The sequence below is a fragment of the Carassius gibelio genome, chromosome A15 (genome assembly GCF_023724105.1).
Source record: "Carassius gibelio isolate Cgi1373 ecotype wild population from Czech Republic chromosome A15, carGib1.2-hapl.c, whole genome shotgun sequence".
Classification (NCBI taxonomy): domain Eukaryota; kingdom Metazoa; phylum Chordata; class Actinopteri; order Cypriniformes; family Cyprinidae; genus Carassius; species Carassius gibelio.
The window spans coordinates 5223552-5240140 of NC_068385.1; the positions used below are offsets into that span (position 1 = coordinate 5223552).

Consider the following 16589-nt stretch of genomic DNA (forward strand, 5'->3'; position numbering starts at 1 on the left):
CATTTATTTGTCATTTTAACTGTTACGAAATGGTGTGTAAATGTGGAAGTCCTTCAAATATTGATTATCCTTTTGCGCCATCTATAGGACCAACGATTAGTCGACGTCAGGCTTAAAATTTCATGGCAGAGCATTGAAGTCGTTTAGTCTGTGCAACCCCTAATATACATACATATACACACAAATTGAAAAAGTACATATAGTTTAATGTAATTTATAAACATATAAATGTATTATTATAAATAACACTTTGGCAAAAATGGTTGCCCTCTGCTCTGTGTGTGTGTGTGTGTGTGTGTTTGTTCACCACTCCCTGCTGTGTGTGTGTGTGTGCACACTTGGATGGGTTAAATACAGAGCACAGACCATACTTGGCGACACGTCACTTTCACTTTGTTTTTCCATGTCATTGTTCAGATAATGTGGGAACCCTGGAAGTGCATTATTGGTTTGTAACCAGTATGATGAATTTTGGGTTTTACTTTTAATCTCATTTGCTTCCTTCAATAACGTATTTATGGAGAACAACGTAAATGTTGAGTGAACAATTTTCTTAATGCATTTGCTGTTTACATAGTACTATTACATGTGAACCTGGGTGATGTTAAAGTTATATTTGTTTGTCATCAATCACGTCGTGCCTCAATAGCTCTTGTGCAGTTCAACTTAAAGAAAAAAAAGTTGTCTTTTACAATGAATAGCTATGGCCTTCTGGTGGTCTTGCATTTCTGTGTTATGTTAGTGAATCAAACCGTCTGATCTTGATTGCAGTGTAATGACTTAAGAGCCCCTTGGGAAAACTGCCTAAAGTCCAGACTGTATTTCAGAGCTTTTCTTAAACTGGAATAGAGCCCAGTCATTTAGTGATAAAACACCATCCGGCTACTGGTTGAATGAGCTTTACTGTATGTGAGTCCACCATATTTCACACTAACTTAAAACTGAACTGACCTGTAGAGTGTCACCTGTAACTTTACAAAAAGATCCAGGTCTACTATTCCAACAATAGTATGTTATGCTTTGTATTTGTAGTAGTAACGCATGGTTATTTTTTGCATCTTTAATGCATATTTGTTTACGAGACAAGTAGCGTACGTTAAGCATACTATAGTACATTGAAAATTGCATCTTTTATTACTTCCACCACATTCATAACACTGGAACTGAAGTTTATACTACGTTTTAGTAAATGTAGCAGATAAACTGGGTATCTTGTGCATGTGGAGAATTTGCATACTTTATACACACACATATATGCTGCAAAGATAAAGTATCATGTTAGCATGCTATTCTGAATCTAAACATTACATTGTTTTCTCTCTGACTGTGGAAGTAACACACCATAGTTTGTTATTTTGCATCTGAACCTGGTTCATGTAAATATTTTCTAAGAGTAAGAAGTTTGCCAAGCAAATTATCATGCTGTACACAGTATTCTACTAGTATGTTATATCTTTTATGAGCAGCTTGAGCTTGTTGCTTTCAATTTCAGTAGCTGTGAGTTTAGACTCATATTATGGGTATATTACAATGCTTATATTTCTGTATTTAAGATATTTTATTCTTGGCATTAGGCACAATGTGTGTGTTCATGGTGTGCATGTGTGCTCTTGGATGGGTTAAATGCAGAGCACAAATTCTGAGTATGGGTCACCAAACGTGGCCACATCTCACTTCACTTTAAAAAAAAATAACATGCCAAGTCACTTATGAAGACAGCATAAGAGATGAGTATTAAGACACAGAAATTAGTCTTAGATAATGGAGTCTTCCTGGCTTTCCCAGCACTTAGACTAACAGGCACATGGGAAATGTGGCAACTTTGGCCTTTATCGAATTCAGTCCCAAGCGTTCAAGGAAGTTTGGGGTTTCCGTTTTTTTTCCCCATTCTAAGCATGAGCAAACTCATTCCAAAACGACAAGAAAATGGTTTATGAATTATTGTTAATCTTCCAACACCTCTATGATAGTGTCCCTATATTCAATAAGAACACATCAAATTGATTAAAAGTAAAGACATTTTATAATGTTAAAATCAATTTAAATTTTAAAATTATTGCAAGTCATCAAAATCCTGAAAAGCAAAATCGTGAGAAGATGTATCACGGTTTCCAAAAAAAGAGCACAACTTCTTTCAACGTTGATAATAGTAAGAATATTTCTTGAGCACCAGGACTCTTATAGTTTACTAAAACCATAAAACAATATTGGTTAGTTAATATAAAATAAACTTTACAATATTTCTCATTTTCATTTAGTTTATGGTGATGTAAACAATAACTAGAAATAAACATAAAAATGAATAAAAAACAAAAAAAATAGACAAACACATAAAAATTATTAAAACGTTAAAAAACTAGAATTGTAACTCTATGATACTGAAATAAAAGCAAATACCAAATCAGCATATTTGAATGATTTCTGAAGGATAAAGACTAGAGTAATGGCTGCCTTCACAGGAATAAATTATATTTTAAAATAAATTCAAATAGAAAACAGTTTCTTAATTTTGCATTGTAGTAATGTTTCATGACCATATTCCACGAAGAATCATAAAGAATATTACCATATTCTTTATTTAAAAAATGCAGTCTTGATGACCATAAGAGACTTTTTTCAAAAAGTCTTACAGACCTCAAACTTTTGAACAGTACTGTATGTCCTAAAATTTCAACTCTTATCCCATTTTATTACATATTTCTTGACTACATCAGCCTCTCCGTGACCAAAAACTCTTTCAAGCTTCAGCAGAGAGGATCTTTGGGACTTGCTGTGCGTGTCAGGTCTGAGAACCGCACCGATGGAGCTCAGCGTCTCCTGAGGCTGATGGTCAGGCTACAGACAGTATAAAACTCATACCACTGGCCTGCTTTTGTTCCAGTCCTGTTGGAGAAGACAATGTCCAACAGTTGGTGAGCTAGTTTTCAGCCTCCCCAAAAATGCAGCCGGCCCCTCATCTCCTGAGTCCTGGCTGTTATATAACAGCAGATTGACAGAAAATAACTAGTGGCTTGTTGTCCTCTTTCTTTCTAGATGAAATCTGTTATATCAAGTTTATATTTGATGATTTACTTTGTCTTGACTATTATAATTGTTGTATGAGGACTTTAGCATTCCATAACTGTATTCACTGAACTCTGATTAGATGCAGAGAATCATGTTTCTTACAAAGGCTGTGTTCTTGGCTTTGACCAGTGCTTATGATCTTAGGCATTTTTAGGTTATATAAACACTTTATATGGGACAACAGCCGGTATCCAAAAGCTAAAAAGATACTCTTTGCAAGTATGCATATGTGTTGCGAGTGTGCCGTCCAATTCTTAATCATTTTTGTCACTATTCTCAGGGGTCGATAGAGTTTCTTTGCTGTTATTTCGGTAGTTAACTATAAATGTTGAACTAACTAGCAGAGTTTTCTCCAGACTGTTGCTCACCCGACCTGAAAAAGAGAAGTGACGGGTTATGCAACGTGTCTTAATGTGCCAATTTTGCGAAATGTGTATTGTTCAAAGAATGTCTTTCTGAATAAATCATAACGAAATGCAATCAAGCTTTTGTAGCATTGCAGATCTGTACTAGGGTAGTATAACTTGATATAACAGATTTCTTTATATGTTGTTTTGATGCAATCTGGTTTAAATATTTAATTTATGCTTGGATTAAAGTAATATATAAATGTAATAATAATTATTATTATTTTTAATATATTTATTTACATATTTTGTATATACACTACCATTCACAAGTTTATTGGAAGAAATTAACACTTTTTATTCTACAATGATGCATTAAATAATCCAAATTTCAGTTTTAAATAAATGCTGTTCTCTTAAACTTTTTAATCACTGAAAAAAGTATCATACAACATTGAAATGCTTCTGAACTGAAGACACTGACACTGAAGACTGGAGTAATGATGCTGAAAATTCAGCTTTGCATCATATGAATTGATCACATTTTAAAATATTACAATAGAGAGAGGTATTTTACATTTTACCAAGCCTTGGTGAGCAACTACTTTCAAAAACAAACTTCAGAAATGTAGTTTGTGCAGACTCTAAAATTATTTATTTGGGGAAAAACAATGTTACCCAATTTTTATTATTATTTCTTTTTTTGGAAGTGGACTTATTTGCTATATCAGCATGCAGTAACAGTGACAAAACAGAGTCCCAAAAGAGACCCTCCTCTTGAAATCCAATCACAGGATGTCACAGGAGAGGTCACTAGGCAGGAGACTAGCATGTTACTCACGGGTGTAAAGCAGCAATCTATCTTTTCTGATCACTTGTGATTACATCGCCCGAGACAAGTATTTGAGCAACAAATAGATATTGCTCAGTTTCTTCAGGTTTGCTCATTTTGTTTTGAATGCAGCCTAGTATTCAAGAAGATACTAATATAAGATCTAATATAATGGTTGTAGTTCATTCTACTTGGTAAGAGATACATTTCAGAAACCAGATATGCTTCTCTTCTCTTCTCTTCATGTCCATTTACCAGCCCCCAACCTGGTTCCCAATCATCTACCATGCCTTCAGGGTGACTTTGAAAGGCTTAGATAGACTTCTGTCTCTTTTTTTGGAGAGCTTTAAGAGACGTCTCCTCTTGAGTTTCTACATGTCTTGTTATGGAAAGACAGATGCCAAGGTTTATTTCTGCAGCTCATGGACCTCTTGGACTGCTTCCTTTGTGTTATATCACTCTGATATACACAAACATGACCGGATACATCCCAGCCTACATCAGTCTCTCTTGTACCACACGCTCTGAGCTGATAAAGTTCCCACTCCCAAGCTACTCCAGGTTCGCTCGGCACAAATCCGAGCTTTCCTGGCCCTCAGAAACTTGAATGTGGTAACACAACAGCTGTGCAGATTTGGGGCCTAAAAATAGTTGTTTGCTAGTTTTAGTTAATACCACAGCCGGATCTATTTTTAGTTTGAGCTGGAAACCTCCACGGACACAGTGGGATTTATGAGAAGTCTGTTTAGAAGCACTTCTGAATTCTGAAATCGGATCCGGTGCTATCATTTTAAGTCTTCATTGGCACTCAGTGTTCTCATTGTTAGAGTGCTTTGTGGCCCCTGACAATTAAGTTGACTATTGCTAAGGCAACTGGCCATATTGGGTATTTATCTCACCTTTATTTTCAAATAGGTGCTCTTTTATTGTTTGATGTTGTCCTGTTTAATGCATTAGTTCGCAATTACAAACCAATAAAGCTTCAATACTGTAGGTCAGGATGGTATAATGGTAAAGATCTTGGCTGGTAACCGAAAGACTGCAGGTTTGAAACTCACAAGGATCTTTCATCATTGTGATATTAAGCAAGGCACTTGATCCCAATTTGGACTTGTGATATGAAACATAACGTAAGTGATAAAAGCATCTGTAAAATGAGTACTTAAATATCATGAATTGCCTTTTGCATCTCTACCTCCATAACTTGACTTGACCAGTGTAGTTGTGTGAAACTTACTTAAATTATATGAAATAATTATTTTTATTCATAAGTATTTGTAAAAAGTGAATGTTTGATACAAGGATGGATCTAGTCCTAATAATAATGTTAATAATGTTTTACCAATAAATCACCAAGACTAGTACATAAGTACCCATATTTGTTTTTTTTGTTTTTTTATGATCTGCATCAAGTTGTGCAGTGTTTGGCCACTAAGTTTTAGAAGCGGTATAGAATTTTTTTTAATGCGAAAACATTCTACTATGCATGTGTCAGCAGCATTTTTATCTAATATATTATTTTACAGAACTGTTAAAAAAGTAATGTAGTATTTTGATTAATTTTACATTTTCCATATATTATTTAAAATATAAAGTTCATTGTAGCAGTTGTTGTGCAATTTATTTGCTGTCTTTAAATTATATAATGTGAACATAAATTATAATAATTATTTGCATCTTGGTTTGTTTTGGTATCTCACTAACTGTGTCTGTGTCTTTTCTTCAGAGCTTTGCCGCATTGACGAGCTGCTCTGCCAGGATGAGAACGCCATTCTCAGTTTTGAGGCCATCCGCAGCATTCACAAGCAAATGGACGACGATGCCAATGGGAATGTGGATGTTTTGGAAACCGATGGGGTCAGTGAATTACTTCTGAATCTGCTTCTTTAGAAGTCCTTTGGGTTAATTAGGCAGTTGATTGACCTTTGTTCTCTTCTAACCTCACTCTCAGTGTGATTAAGCAACTGATTAATTTTTCTCATAGCATTAACGTTCAACTCAGCATGATGGTGAATGAGTAAACCGCAGCAGGCTAATAGGTATTCGGATGCTTGTTGCTGCTCGTGATATTAGGTTTGTTATTAATTTTACAAGCTATCTGTTCATTTACCCTATGGAGGACATCATTGACTGCCATGGTTTTGGAAGAATTTTTTTTTTTTCTGCAGAAATTCATGAACCAATACAGCTAGCTCAGAGATTTTTTTGTTTTTTAAAAAATCACAAAGTCTTGCAGAAAGTGTTCTCATCTAGGATCAGCCTGACCTGTCATTTAATAAATCCACTGATTACAAAAGAATAAAAGACAGAGACATTACTAGTCATAATCTATGCTTGTGCATGTAATTTGTCGTGTTTTTGACCTTCATGAATCATCTTAAAGACTTTTGCCCAACTGGTTATTAGATAATGCATCTGTCAGCAGCATTCAACCGCTCAAGGATATGGCATGCAGATTAGTCTTGTGAAATGACGTCTTTCTGAGCAGTTATCACTAGTCATATCTTCGATGTCTGTGAGCTCCAGAGGCATTGGTTTCACTACTTGTCAGGAGTAAGAATAAGTCAAGATACTTATGATACTAATTATCCAAAAATCAGCCTGCCAATTAGTTTATCCAGATGTTTTAATGAAGTAGTTTTTAGTAGAAGTAATGTTTTTATCGGCACATCCGTTTATTTTTAATGTATGTGTGCAGCTATGTTTAACTTGTATGTGGAAGGCTTCCAGTATCAGCTGTTATTTGAGGTTTTACAAATTAGTATTTGATAATTTTATTTGAATTTATGATCAAAGTCATAATCACACTAGTTTATATTGTACATTTTACTGTTTACGTACATTTGATATCTTTCAAGTCATTTATCTCAACTGGACAATGAATTAGGCGTCTTAGAGATTTACAGAAAATAGCTTGTTTTCACATTGAAAAATAAGATGGATAACCTTCTCAGCATGTTTGCGTTTTATGTCGTTTTCTTTCAAGTAACATTGTTACAGCCGTGGACTTTCAAGCGGACATCTTTAGGTGTTGCATTGCATCTTATGTTGTTTTGGAGGTTCCCGGCTTTAGAATTTTGGCCTTTTGCCTTCTGATTGATAGTTCCTACTTTGTTTAGTTTGTGAAATTCCTTTTTATAATGAAGCAGTTTGTGCTTACTTGTTTTGTTTTCTCAAATATCAAAAATAATTCAAATTTAAGTATAAAATATGATACACCAGGATTTTAATTAATGTTTATTTGCTCATCTCTCAAGCATCATTTTTGTATTGCAATATGTTTTGTCCCCTACAGTAAAAACTACAGAGCCTTGATAATAAAACTATTTAAATGTTTTCTTACAAAGACACACTGCTATTTATGTGTTTTATGCAAGTAATCTGCTAGGGCTGCATGAAGCTGTGATTAGTCTTATAAGTTTTTAATGTTTTTCAGTGAACCTGCATGGTTTCATTTTACTGCAATCTGTTTTTCTCTTTCACCCACATGAAGTTAGCCTAGCTGCTACCAAATATGAAATAACCCACTAGCTAACATTAGCCCACTCAAAACTGCAATGAAAGTCCCGCCAAACTAGGGCTGTTCATTCTTTCAGCAATATGTTTCTAAGCCGTAAACACACACATATGTCTTCTGTACCATCTCTCTATTATGAATGGTATTCAAAATCTCTGATGCTGCTTTTGAACCGGTGGCTGTTTGCCCAAGAAAAGCTGGTCATGATGTTCTTTGGGTGTCGTTTTGGAAGCGTTCACAGGGCCTGCCTCTCCCTGGCGTCCTTCAGTCGTGCGATATGTTGTGTAGGCGTGCTGTCCTGCTGCCTTCAGCCTTCTCGAAGCAGCATCAAGACAAATCTGACGGAATGGCAACCATAGATTTGCAAGCATCCTGATATTCTTGTGAGAGGCTTGGTTTCAAAATCTCAAAATGAGGATTTGAAGGCATGTAGTGCAGTTTACAATCACAAAATGTAACTGATAGAAACGGTTGTGCTACATTTAGTGTCAGTTTCCACACAGGAGTCTTGTTCATCTTGCTCAACACTTGTCTTGGCCTGTATCTGAAAACCATGACTAATTTTCTTTTTTTTTATGCCTTGGTGACGGCATTTCCAGTGAAAAAAGCAACTGTGGGAAAAAGCCAAGCATGTCTATATGTTTTGATATGTCAGTCATAAGCCAAACACGAAAGCAGGTGTGGTTTGTCAGATGTATAAATATTTTCACATTTATGACAAATGTCCCACAGTGGTTGCAGTTTAACCACAGTTTGAAGCTCTTCACCCTATTAAATATTCTGTGAACTGCACTCTAACCTTCTGTTGCGTTATGTTGTCTGATCAGTTTTGCCATCTGCTGTGTCTGAGCAAACAGAGTCTTTGCTCTATATTTGTTCCAAAACCCAGTGGCGGTAATAGACCCAGAATGTCTTAAACATCATGCCGTCTACATGTAAGATAGGTTATGCCCAGTGGGTATTAAATGTTCCCTAGAGTAAACAGTTTATAGTCATTGAATTACGTTTTGGTCGTTTGCTCATAATAGTCAAACCAACTGTAGTTTTTGCTCCAGTAAGTTTTTGGTGTGGGTGGGACTATCGGATTGGAAAACAAGCGACTAACAAAATGTAGTATTGCTTGTCATAGCGGGGTTAAAATCTTAAGTCTCTACATAGTGTCTGTTAAGACTGTAAAGGCTTCTGTTATCCATTAGCAAAACTATCCTATTTATTTGTTATATTATTAAGATTTAGTTTTGTGGTATTTTAATAAGTTTTTTTTTTTTACTTTATTTTATTATTTTTTATTTTATTGATTTTGTACTTTATTAGTATAATATTGTTTTATGTATTTTAGTTTATTTTTGTAATGATATATATATATTTTTTATATATGGTTTTGATTTTTTTTTTTTTTTTTTTATTGTCCTCTGATGTCATCACTGTACCTTGGTACCACTATAGTAATTTTTAAAGGCTGCATTAAGTGTCTGCTTAATTTTGTGCAGGGTCTTTATGAAGGAATTATAAAAATAAATATCTGCTCTCAAGCTCTTTATAAAGGAAACGTATATGAAAAAAAAAAAAACACATTTCACTTTTTCACTTTCTTCTGAATTCACTGGTAATACAATACCTGAGATGCCTATTGGAATAGATTTCATTTTGTTCCCTGTTATCCAACAGTTTTTAAGAGAGGACCTCAACTACCATGACCCCAAAGCCAAGCACAACACTTTCCACGGTGACGACCAGCTCATAAGCGTGGAGGACCTGTGGAATGCCTGGAAGAGTTCAAAAGGTCAGCGCAACTCTTTCATAATGACCCATAAACACAGAAAGCTGCTGGTCATGCTTTTCTCACATGCAGTGGATTATGTTGTACCTTTCATTGAAAAACAACTCAGCGGTTGACCTTTGCTAATGCATACTCATATTCTTAGATGTTTTTTGCTGACCTGAAAACATCAAAGTCAGATTTTGCTATTTTTTTTACATTAAGTAGTTTTTTTTTTTTTTTTTGCATAATGTGCCTTAAACTGTACAGCTTGAAAAATGATGTGGAAAAAATTGATAATTAATTAAAATGTATCCCAGATTCATTCTGTGATACCACATGATTTTACCATGGTATTTCTGGACATTTATTATAATAAAAAACAAGGTTTTCTTTTAAGTTACTTGGCCATGCTAATATAACGGTGAATCAATGTCATATAATTAAATTATTATTGTCATAATTTGTATTTTACTTCACAGTACAACAAATTTCAATACAATGTTTATTATTATTGTTATTAATAATTATATTTATATAATTATATTTACTTTTTATTTTACATTAAAATATTACAACAATTGTAACATGGTACAATCATAATGCTTGGACATGGTAATTTTATTTTGGTCATGTGTTGTGTTAAGTGTTAACTTAAATGGGCCTCTTAACAGCAGGAGTGTGAACACTTAGGGAGCCACTTTTCTGTGGTTTTCAACACCTCCTCCAAATCCAGATAAACTCGAGATCCGCTCCAGAACACTCAACACATGCGTCCTGCCTATAAATGTGAATGAGGCATTGGTAAAACTAAAGCTAAAGGGAATAACAGGGTGTGCTGCTTGCTGCAGTGAATGTACTGCTGCACAATGCAGTGATTGTGGACCGAAATGTCACAGGTTAGTTCCTGAAAGAGAAAGAAACAGTGCTGTATTATTAAATAACCATATATTAGTGTAAAGATAAGACAACATAACAAATTGGCCTGTCAAGTTTCAAAACCAAAAATAAAACTCTCTCCATTTATTTTGTCGTTAAGTTAAGAAGCTGATCTCAACAACGGTGGCTGGCATGACCTCAATCTCAAATCATGAACAAAACTGTGCAGGTTAACATAAAATACTAGTTATTCAGCAACCAACTTGTCAGTTAGAAATGTATTTATTTTCTTTATTGTCTACATTGGAAGCAATAAACATATTGCGTCATTTATTATCCCTGTATAATTTATGCAGTGATAATTTAGTGCAATAAAATGTTACTTAAACCGTGTTTCCTCCGAAATTAAACAGAACAATTGTCTCAGGAAGTTTTTTCCCAACGAACTAAGATTTATTTGTTTATATATTTATTTGGTGGTTAATATTTTACTTCAGCAATTACTTTTAATTGATCAAAAGTGACAGGAAAGACATTTGTAATGTTACAATGATTTTTACTTTAAATGCTGTTCTTTTGCACTCCCTATTCATCAAAGAAAACAAAAGTACATTTTAAAATCAATAAAATCCTTCCAACTCCAAACTTTTGTACAGTAGTGCAGTGCAGGTTTTTGGCCTATTCATATATTAAATATGTTATTTAGTTGTTTTGACTTTTAGAAGATAAATCTGTTATCCTGTTTAATGGTTGCACTTAGTTTCAATGTATTGCTAAATGTATGTATGTTTTGAAAATGTAGGTTAAAACTTCTCTTATAATTAATGACTGAACAGTCACACTTACTATTTGCACATCATTCAGATGCATTCAAGTGCATTGTTTTATGGGATTGCATGATTGCATCATGCATGTGTTCTGGTTGTATGCTGGACATTTTGGCAACTATTCTTGGATCTGATAATAAACCCTCCACACTGCCTGTCTAGTGTTTAGACATTCCCTCAGTGCCTCTCTCTGGTCTGGTTTATCCTGCATTGCAGCTCTTTCTCAAACCACAGCTGTAGAGCCAAGGCTATGAAAGCCAATCTGTCCACACACACACACACACTGGGCACAGTTTTATACTAGGGTCAGGCGAGACATTAGAGAGATAGATACTCTTACAGTGTTTTCATTGAGAGCTGGCAGTGTCTTTTTTCCAAGTGTGGTGTGACAGTGATTATCTATGTTATTTATGCCAGTTTAATATTTATTCTCCATTAACATGTGATATAACTGGATGGTTATGCCAGCTGTCCCTCTGCTGTGTATGCTTTATTTTTATGTCTTTTTCCCTTTACATTCAAATATCATGGGCAGTTTTGATCGCTTGGTGTGAAATTGCCATTGACAGCTGATTTATTGCGATGAATCTTAGCCTCTGGCAAATTATTATTATTTTTTTTACAAATTTTCTTTTGTTTCATTGTCCGAATGTGACACTGCAGATAACCCAGTCAATTTCAGCCATGTCCCAAAAAGTCATAATTTCAAATATTCCATATCTTCATATTTTCTTTTTTTTTTTTTATTATTTAAAAAAAAAAGTTTTTTTTTTTTTTTTTTTTTTTTATTGAATTATTAGCTTTTAATACCTCTCTAATCCCCTGCAGTTTCCTCTTTCCTCGTCAAGATTTGGTTTCTACCAAAGATCTCAGCAGGCTAATATTGACTATAAAACATTAATTTAAAGGCCAGAAATAAACAGAAAACCGTATAAATAGGATCATTTATCAATTAAGATGATGAATTTTACATGAAAAAGAAGCTTCTTCAAAATCAGATATTGACACTCTTATAGTCACATGCTCTATTCCCTGCAGACCTCTGAATCATGTAACGATCTGTTTTTTTTTAAATCCGTCACGATTCTTACTAAATTTAAAAACTCCATTAGGAGACTCATTTGAAGTCAATCAATCCACCCACTTTTGGTCACACGTTGTATTACATGGCATTCTGATGCATTGCAATGTTTCTGAATTTGGCCTAATTTTAGCTTTGTGTTTCTGTTGTCCAGTGTACAACTGGACAGTGGATGAGGTTGTGGATTGGCTTATTGACTACCTGGAGCTGCCACAATATGCAGATGCCTTCCGGAAGTTGAATTTCAATGGTACATCCATGCCTCGGTGAGTTTTAACAGCAATAATTATCAAGAAGCTTTATAATCTTTAAACAATCTTCAATCTTTAAAGCTGCTGCTGTGTGAAATTATTATTATATTATGTAATGTATATGTATATACCGGTATATGTATATTTTTTATAATTATAATATTTCATTATGTATATATTGCATTATATGTATATATAATGTATGTGCCTACACACGTACATACACACTACTGTTAAAAAATATTTTATGCACAATGAAAATACAATAAAAGCAGTAATAATGTGAAATATTACTCCATTTAAAACAATTTTTTTATGTTAATATACTTTAAAATTGTGTTTATTTCTGTGATGGCAAATCTGAGTTTGCAGAAGTAATGAGTCACATGATCCTTTAGAAATCATTCTAATATGCTAATTTGCTCAATAAATATTTCTTAACAATTTTGAAAACCGTTGTGCTGCTTTATATTTCTGTGGAAACTTTTTTTTTTGTTATTTGATTAATAGAAAATTCAGAAAAGCATTTGAAATAGAAATATGTATTTGATTGCAGATGTCTTTGCTATGAAATTTATACAATTTAAGGTATCCTTGCTTATTAAAAGTATTAATTTCCTTAAAAAAAAAAAAAAAAAAGAAAAAACCTTAGTGACCCTTAACTTTTGAATGGTAGTATTGAATGGTAGTTTAATTTGCACAGACTACTGGGATTTTGGACATTGGTTTATTCTTATCAAAAATGGTCATCTGTGCCATTTGGTGGTACTAGTAGTGCAGAAATTAAACACAGCATTTTAAAACTGGAAAAAAAAGAGCAGGACATTTAAATACATTTGAGACTGTGCTCTTAACTTCTGACTTGCTGGTTAAATTAGTTTGGTCCGAGTGTGATGGGAAACACTTGACACTCATCCTAACCGAGCATTTATTCCACTTTTAGTGAGACGAGAATTACTTGACACTCAAATCTCGACCGCTGTGAGCATCATTTATGCATTTAAAACCTATTTATTATGGTCAAATATTTCTTCTTTACCTTTGAAACTAATTTTTCTATTTGCCTCAGTAAGTCTGACATCTTATTCCGAATGCATCTGCTGCACTTTTGTATTTATGTATTGTTCTTGTTTTTAGATTGGCAGTGAAGAACGTCACTCTGACACAGACCGTCCTGAAGATTCTGGACCGGAGTCACTTTCAGAAACTACAGCTCAAGGCTCTGGATACGGTTCTGTTCGGAGCTCCTATGAGTGAGTGAAATTTCCCCTCTGGTAGACCATCATAAATCAAACCAGAACATTCAACTCGTCTGCTTAGGTGTGATCGTTTCTGTTTCTGTTGTAATCTGTCTTTAACTTTAAACATATTCAAACGCGAGCCAGCTGCTGAGGTGTCTATCACATCAGATGGTAGACAGACCAGTTAAACTTGCAAATAAGCTCAGAAGAACCAGCTTATCTACTTGGGCTTTAGACTACTTGTAGTGAATTGCCAGCAATTGCTGATCTATATATGGGAGGAGCTGTAAAAATGCAAACATGGTTTTACTTTGGATTTAGGATTAGCATCTGAAAAACAGCCAACTGTTAAGTATATTTTTTTTATGTTTATAAAAGAAGCCTGCATTTATTTGAAAAACAGTAATATTGTGAAAAGTATTACTATTTCAAATAATGAAATATATTTTAAAATGTAGTTTATTCCTATAGTGAATTTTCAGCATCATTACTCCAGTGTTCAGTATCGCATGATTCTTCAGAAATCATTCTAATATGCTGATTTGTTGCTCAAGAAAAAAAAAAAAAAATCTCTTATTTTCAGTGTTGAAAACAGTTGTGCTGCTTAATATTTTTGGGGAAACAGTGTTAGATTTTCATCAGTATTCCTTGGTAATTAGAAAGGTGTAAAAGAACACCATTTGTTTAAAATATTTTTTTTAGAATGTCTTAACTCTTGGTTAATTTAATGCTAAATACAACTGTTGATTTAAAAAAAAAAAAAAAAAAAAAAAAAAGTCCAGAACCCATTGCCATATTCTGCCATATTGATCAATGTAATCTTCTTCCATTTATTTTTCTACGGTGGTCAGTCAGCATCCACAGGTCTTGTGAGGCTCATAGTCATCTGCTGTAGGGCGATGGGGTTGGATAGGGAGGGTGTAGACTATCACTCTGTATTCTGAACACACGTCTTAGGACATGGCCCATCGTTTCTATCCTCCCAGAATGCTGCTTTACTGGTTCGGCAGGTTTAGAGGTATTTGTAAAAGAGAGAGCAAATTTGATAAATTCACTTTCTTTTGTTTCATCAATGCCTTATGTGTTTACAAAAAAGCTTGTTCCCAGGAGCACATTCTTACACAGTCTGTTACATTCCTGGGAGTGTTATCTAAAGAATCTGCCTTGAGCCGGAAATGGGATCAGTCTGTGCCATGCACTATTTGCTCTTTCTGTTTGCTGACCATCTATCATCTCGATTGCACGTCACAGATTGGACAGTAACACTGCGATGTGATTTGATTTATGCTATACCCCAGAATACACCGGGGCTGACATAACTATGTGCAAAATATGCCTTTTGCTACGAGCAAGAACCAAGTTGTTTTAGTGTTAGAATGAGTGTCTGACATTTTATTAATGCTCAGAACGCTGTTTCAGATCTAGCCAAAGCGATTGTTTTTATTAGCCATGTGACATTTCTACCATTTGTTTATTAATATTTATTTTGAATTAATAGCTCTATGAAAGCTATGAAATTCAGCGGGAAAAATATAAATTATCTTCAATAACTACAGATGCATGATTTCTTGTCTATTGGTTGATATTAATTTTCTTTTCTTTCTTTTTTTGCCAATTTGTTTTTCATAATGTGACTTCTAATATTGTGATTAGATTTATTAAAACCTTTTTTTATTATTATTAAATAGACACAATATTATACATTTTAATATATGACATTTATTAGCCACACTATTAAAATAAGAATTTCAATATTCCCAGTAATAATGACAGAAATTGTCAGAGTTAACAAGAGATGTGCATATAGTTATTTTGACTGCAAAAAAATTAACAAATCATTTAATGTTGGGGTCAGGTATTTTATGAAAGAAAATTATACTTTTATTCAGCAAGGATGTCTTAATTTAACTGAAAATGACAATAAAGATTATATAAAGGTTTATAAGGTGAGGTAATATTTATTTTAAGTAAATGCTATTCTTTTGAAAGAATCTTAAAAACGTATCATTGTTTCCAAAAACAACCGATTTCAACATTAATGATAACATTAAAATCAGTTTATTAGAATGATTTCTGAGATCACATGACACTGAAGACTTAAAGTAATAACTACAAAAAAATTCAGCTTTGCCATAGCAGAAAAAAAATACATTTTAAAATATATTTAAATAGAAATCCACTTATTTAAATGATCATTTTCAAAGTTTTACTGAACAAAAGAGATTTCTTTCAGAAACATTACATAAATCAAACCAACCCCAAACCTTTGAACAGCACTGTATAGTTTTAACAGATTGATATCAGTTGACCATTGCAACAGACTTTTTTTTCTCGCCAAGATTTATTAAAGACTTTTCTCTCTCTATTAGATCAAGGATGGAAAATTGCCAAATTATTGTTGTACTAACCTTAACTAGAAAACCAAAATGCTACAAAAGCCCCTTCAGATCCAGCATCCTTAATTTAAGCATTTGCATTTGACATTCCCTATTGTGGTTCCATTTAGAACAAAATATCCATCCGTCATCAAGACCGTCCTATCAAAGGTCTGAACAGGGAGTCACAGACAGAGGGTCTGCATGTGGCAGATCTCATTGTGCATGTTGACCGTGAAGAGGTCCACCTCCAGGAAACCAGGGAGATGGTGCAGCCTGTATGTGACGGCTCGACACCACCCTGCTGATCTCCAGGCACAGATTCCAGCTGCCCTGGTACCTCGGGACAATACTTCCATCAGAAGCATGACTCCATTACCCCTTGTTTTTGTTAATTCGCTGACACGGTTGACA

At 34.1% G+C, this 16589-nt stretch overlaps 1 protein-coding gene across 4 annotated transcripts in view; it reads left to right on the plus strand.

Moving 5' to 3' along the window:
* LOC128029009 (stromal interaction molecule 1) overlaps nucleotides 1-16589 on the plus strand; it is a 34753-nt gene that overhangs the window by 3145 nt on the left and 15019 nt on the right. For all 4 annotated transcript variants that reach the window (XM_052616445.1, XM_052616446.1, XM_052616447.1 and 1 more), the window contains exons 3-6: nucleotides 5972-6102; nucleotides 9431-9545; nucleotides 12463-12574; nucleotides 13697-13812. In XM_052616445.1, the coding sequence (XP_052472405.1) occupies nucleotides 5972-6102; nucleotides 9431-9545; nucleotides 12463-12574; nucleotides 13697-13812 (474 nt within the window). The remainder of the gene's footprint in view (nucleotides 1-5971; nucleotides 6103-9430; nucleotides 9546-12462; nucleotides 12575-13696; nucleotides 13813-16589) is intronic.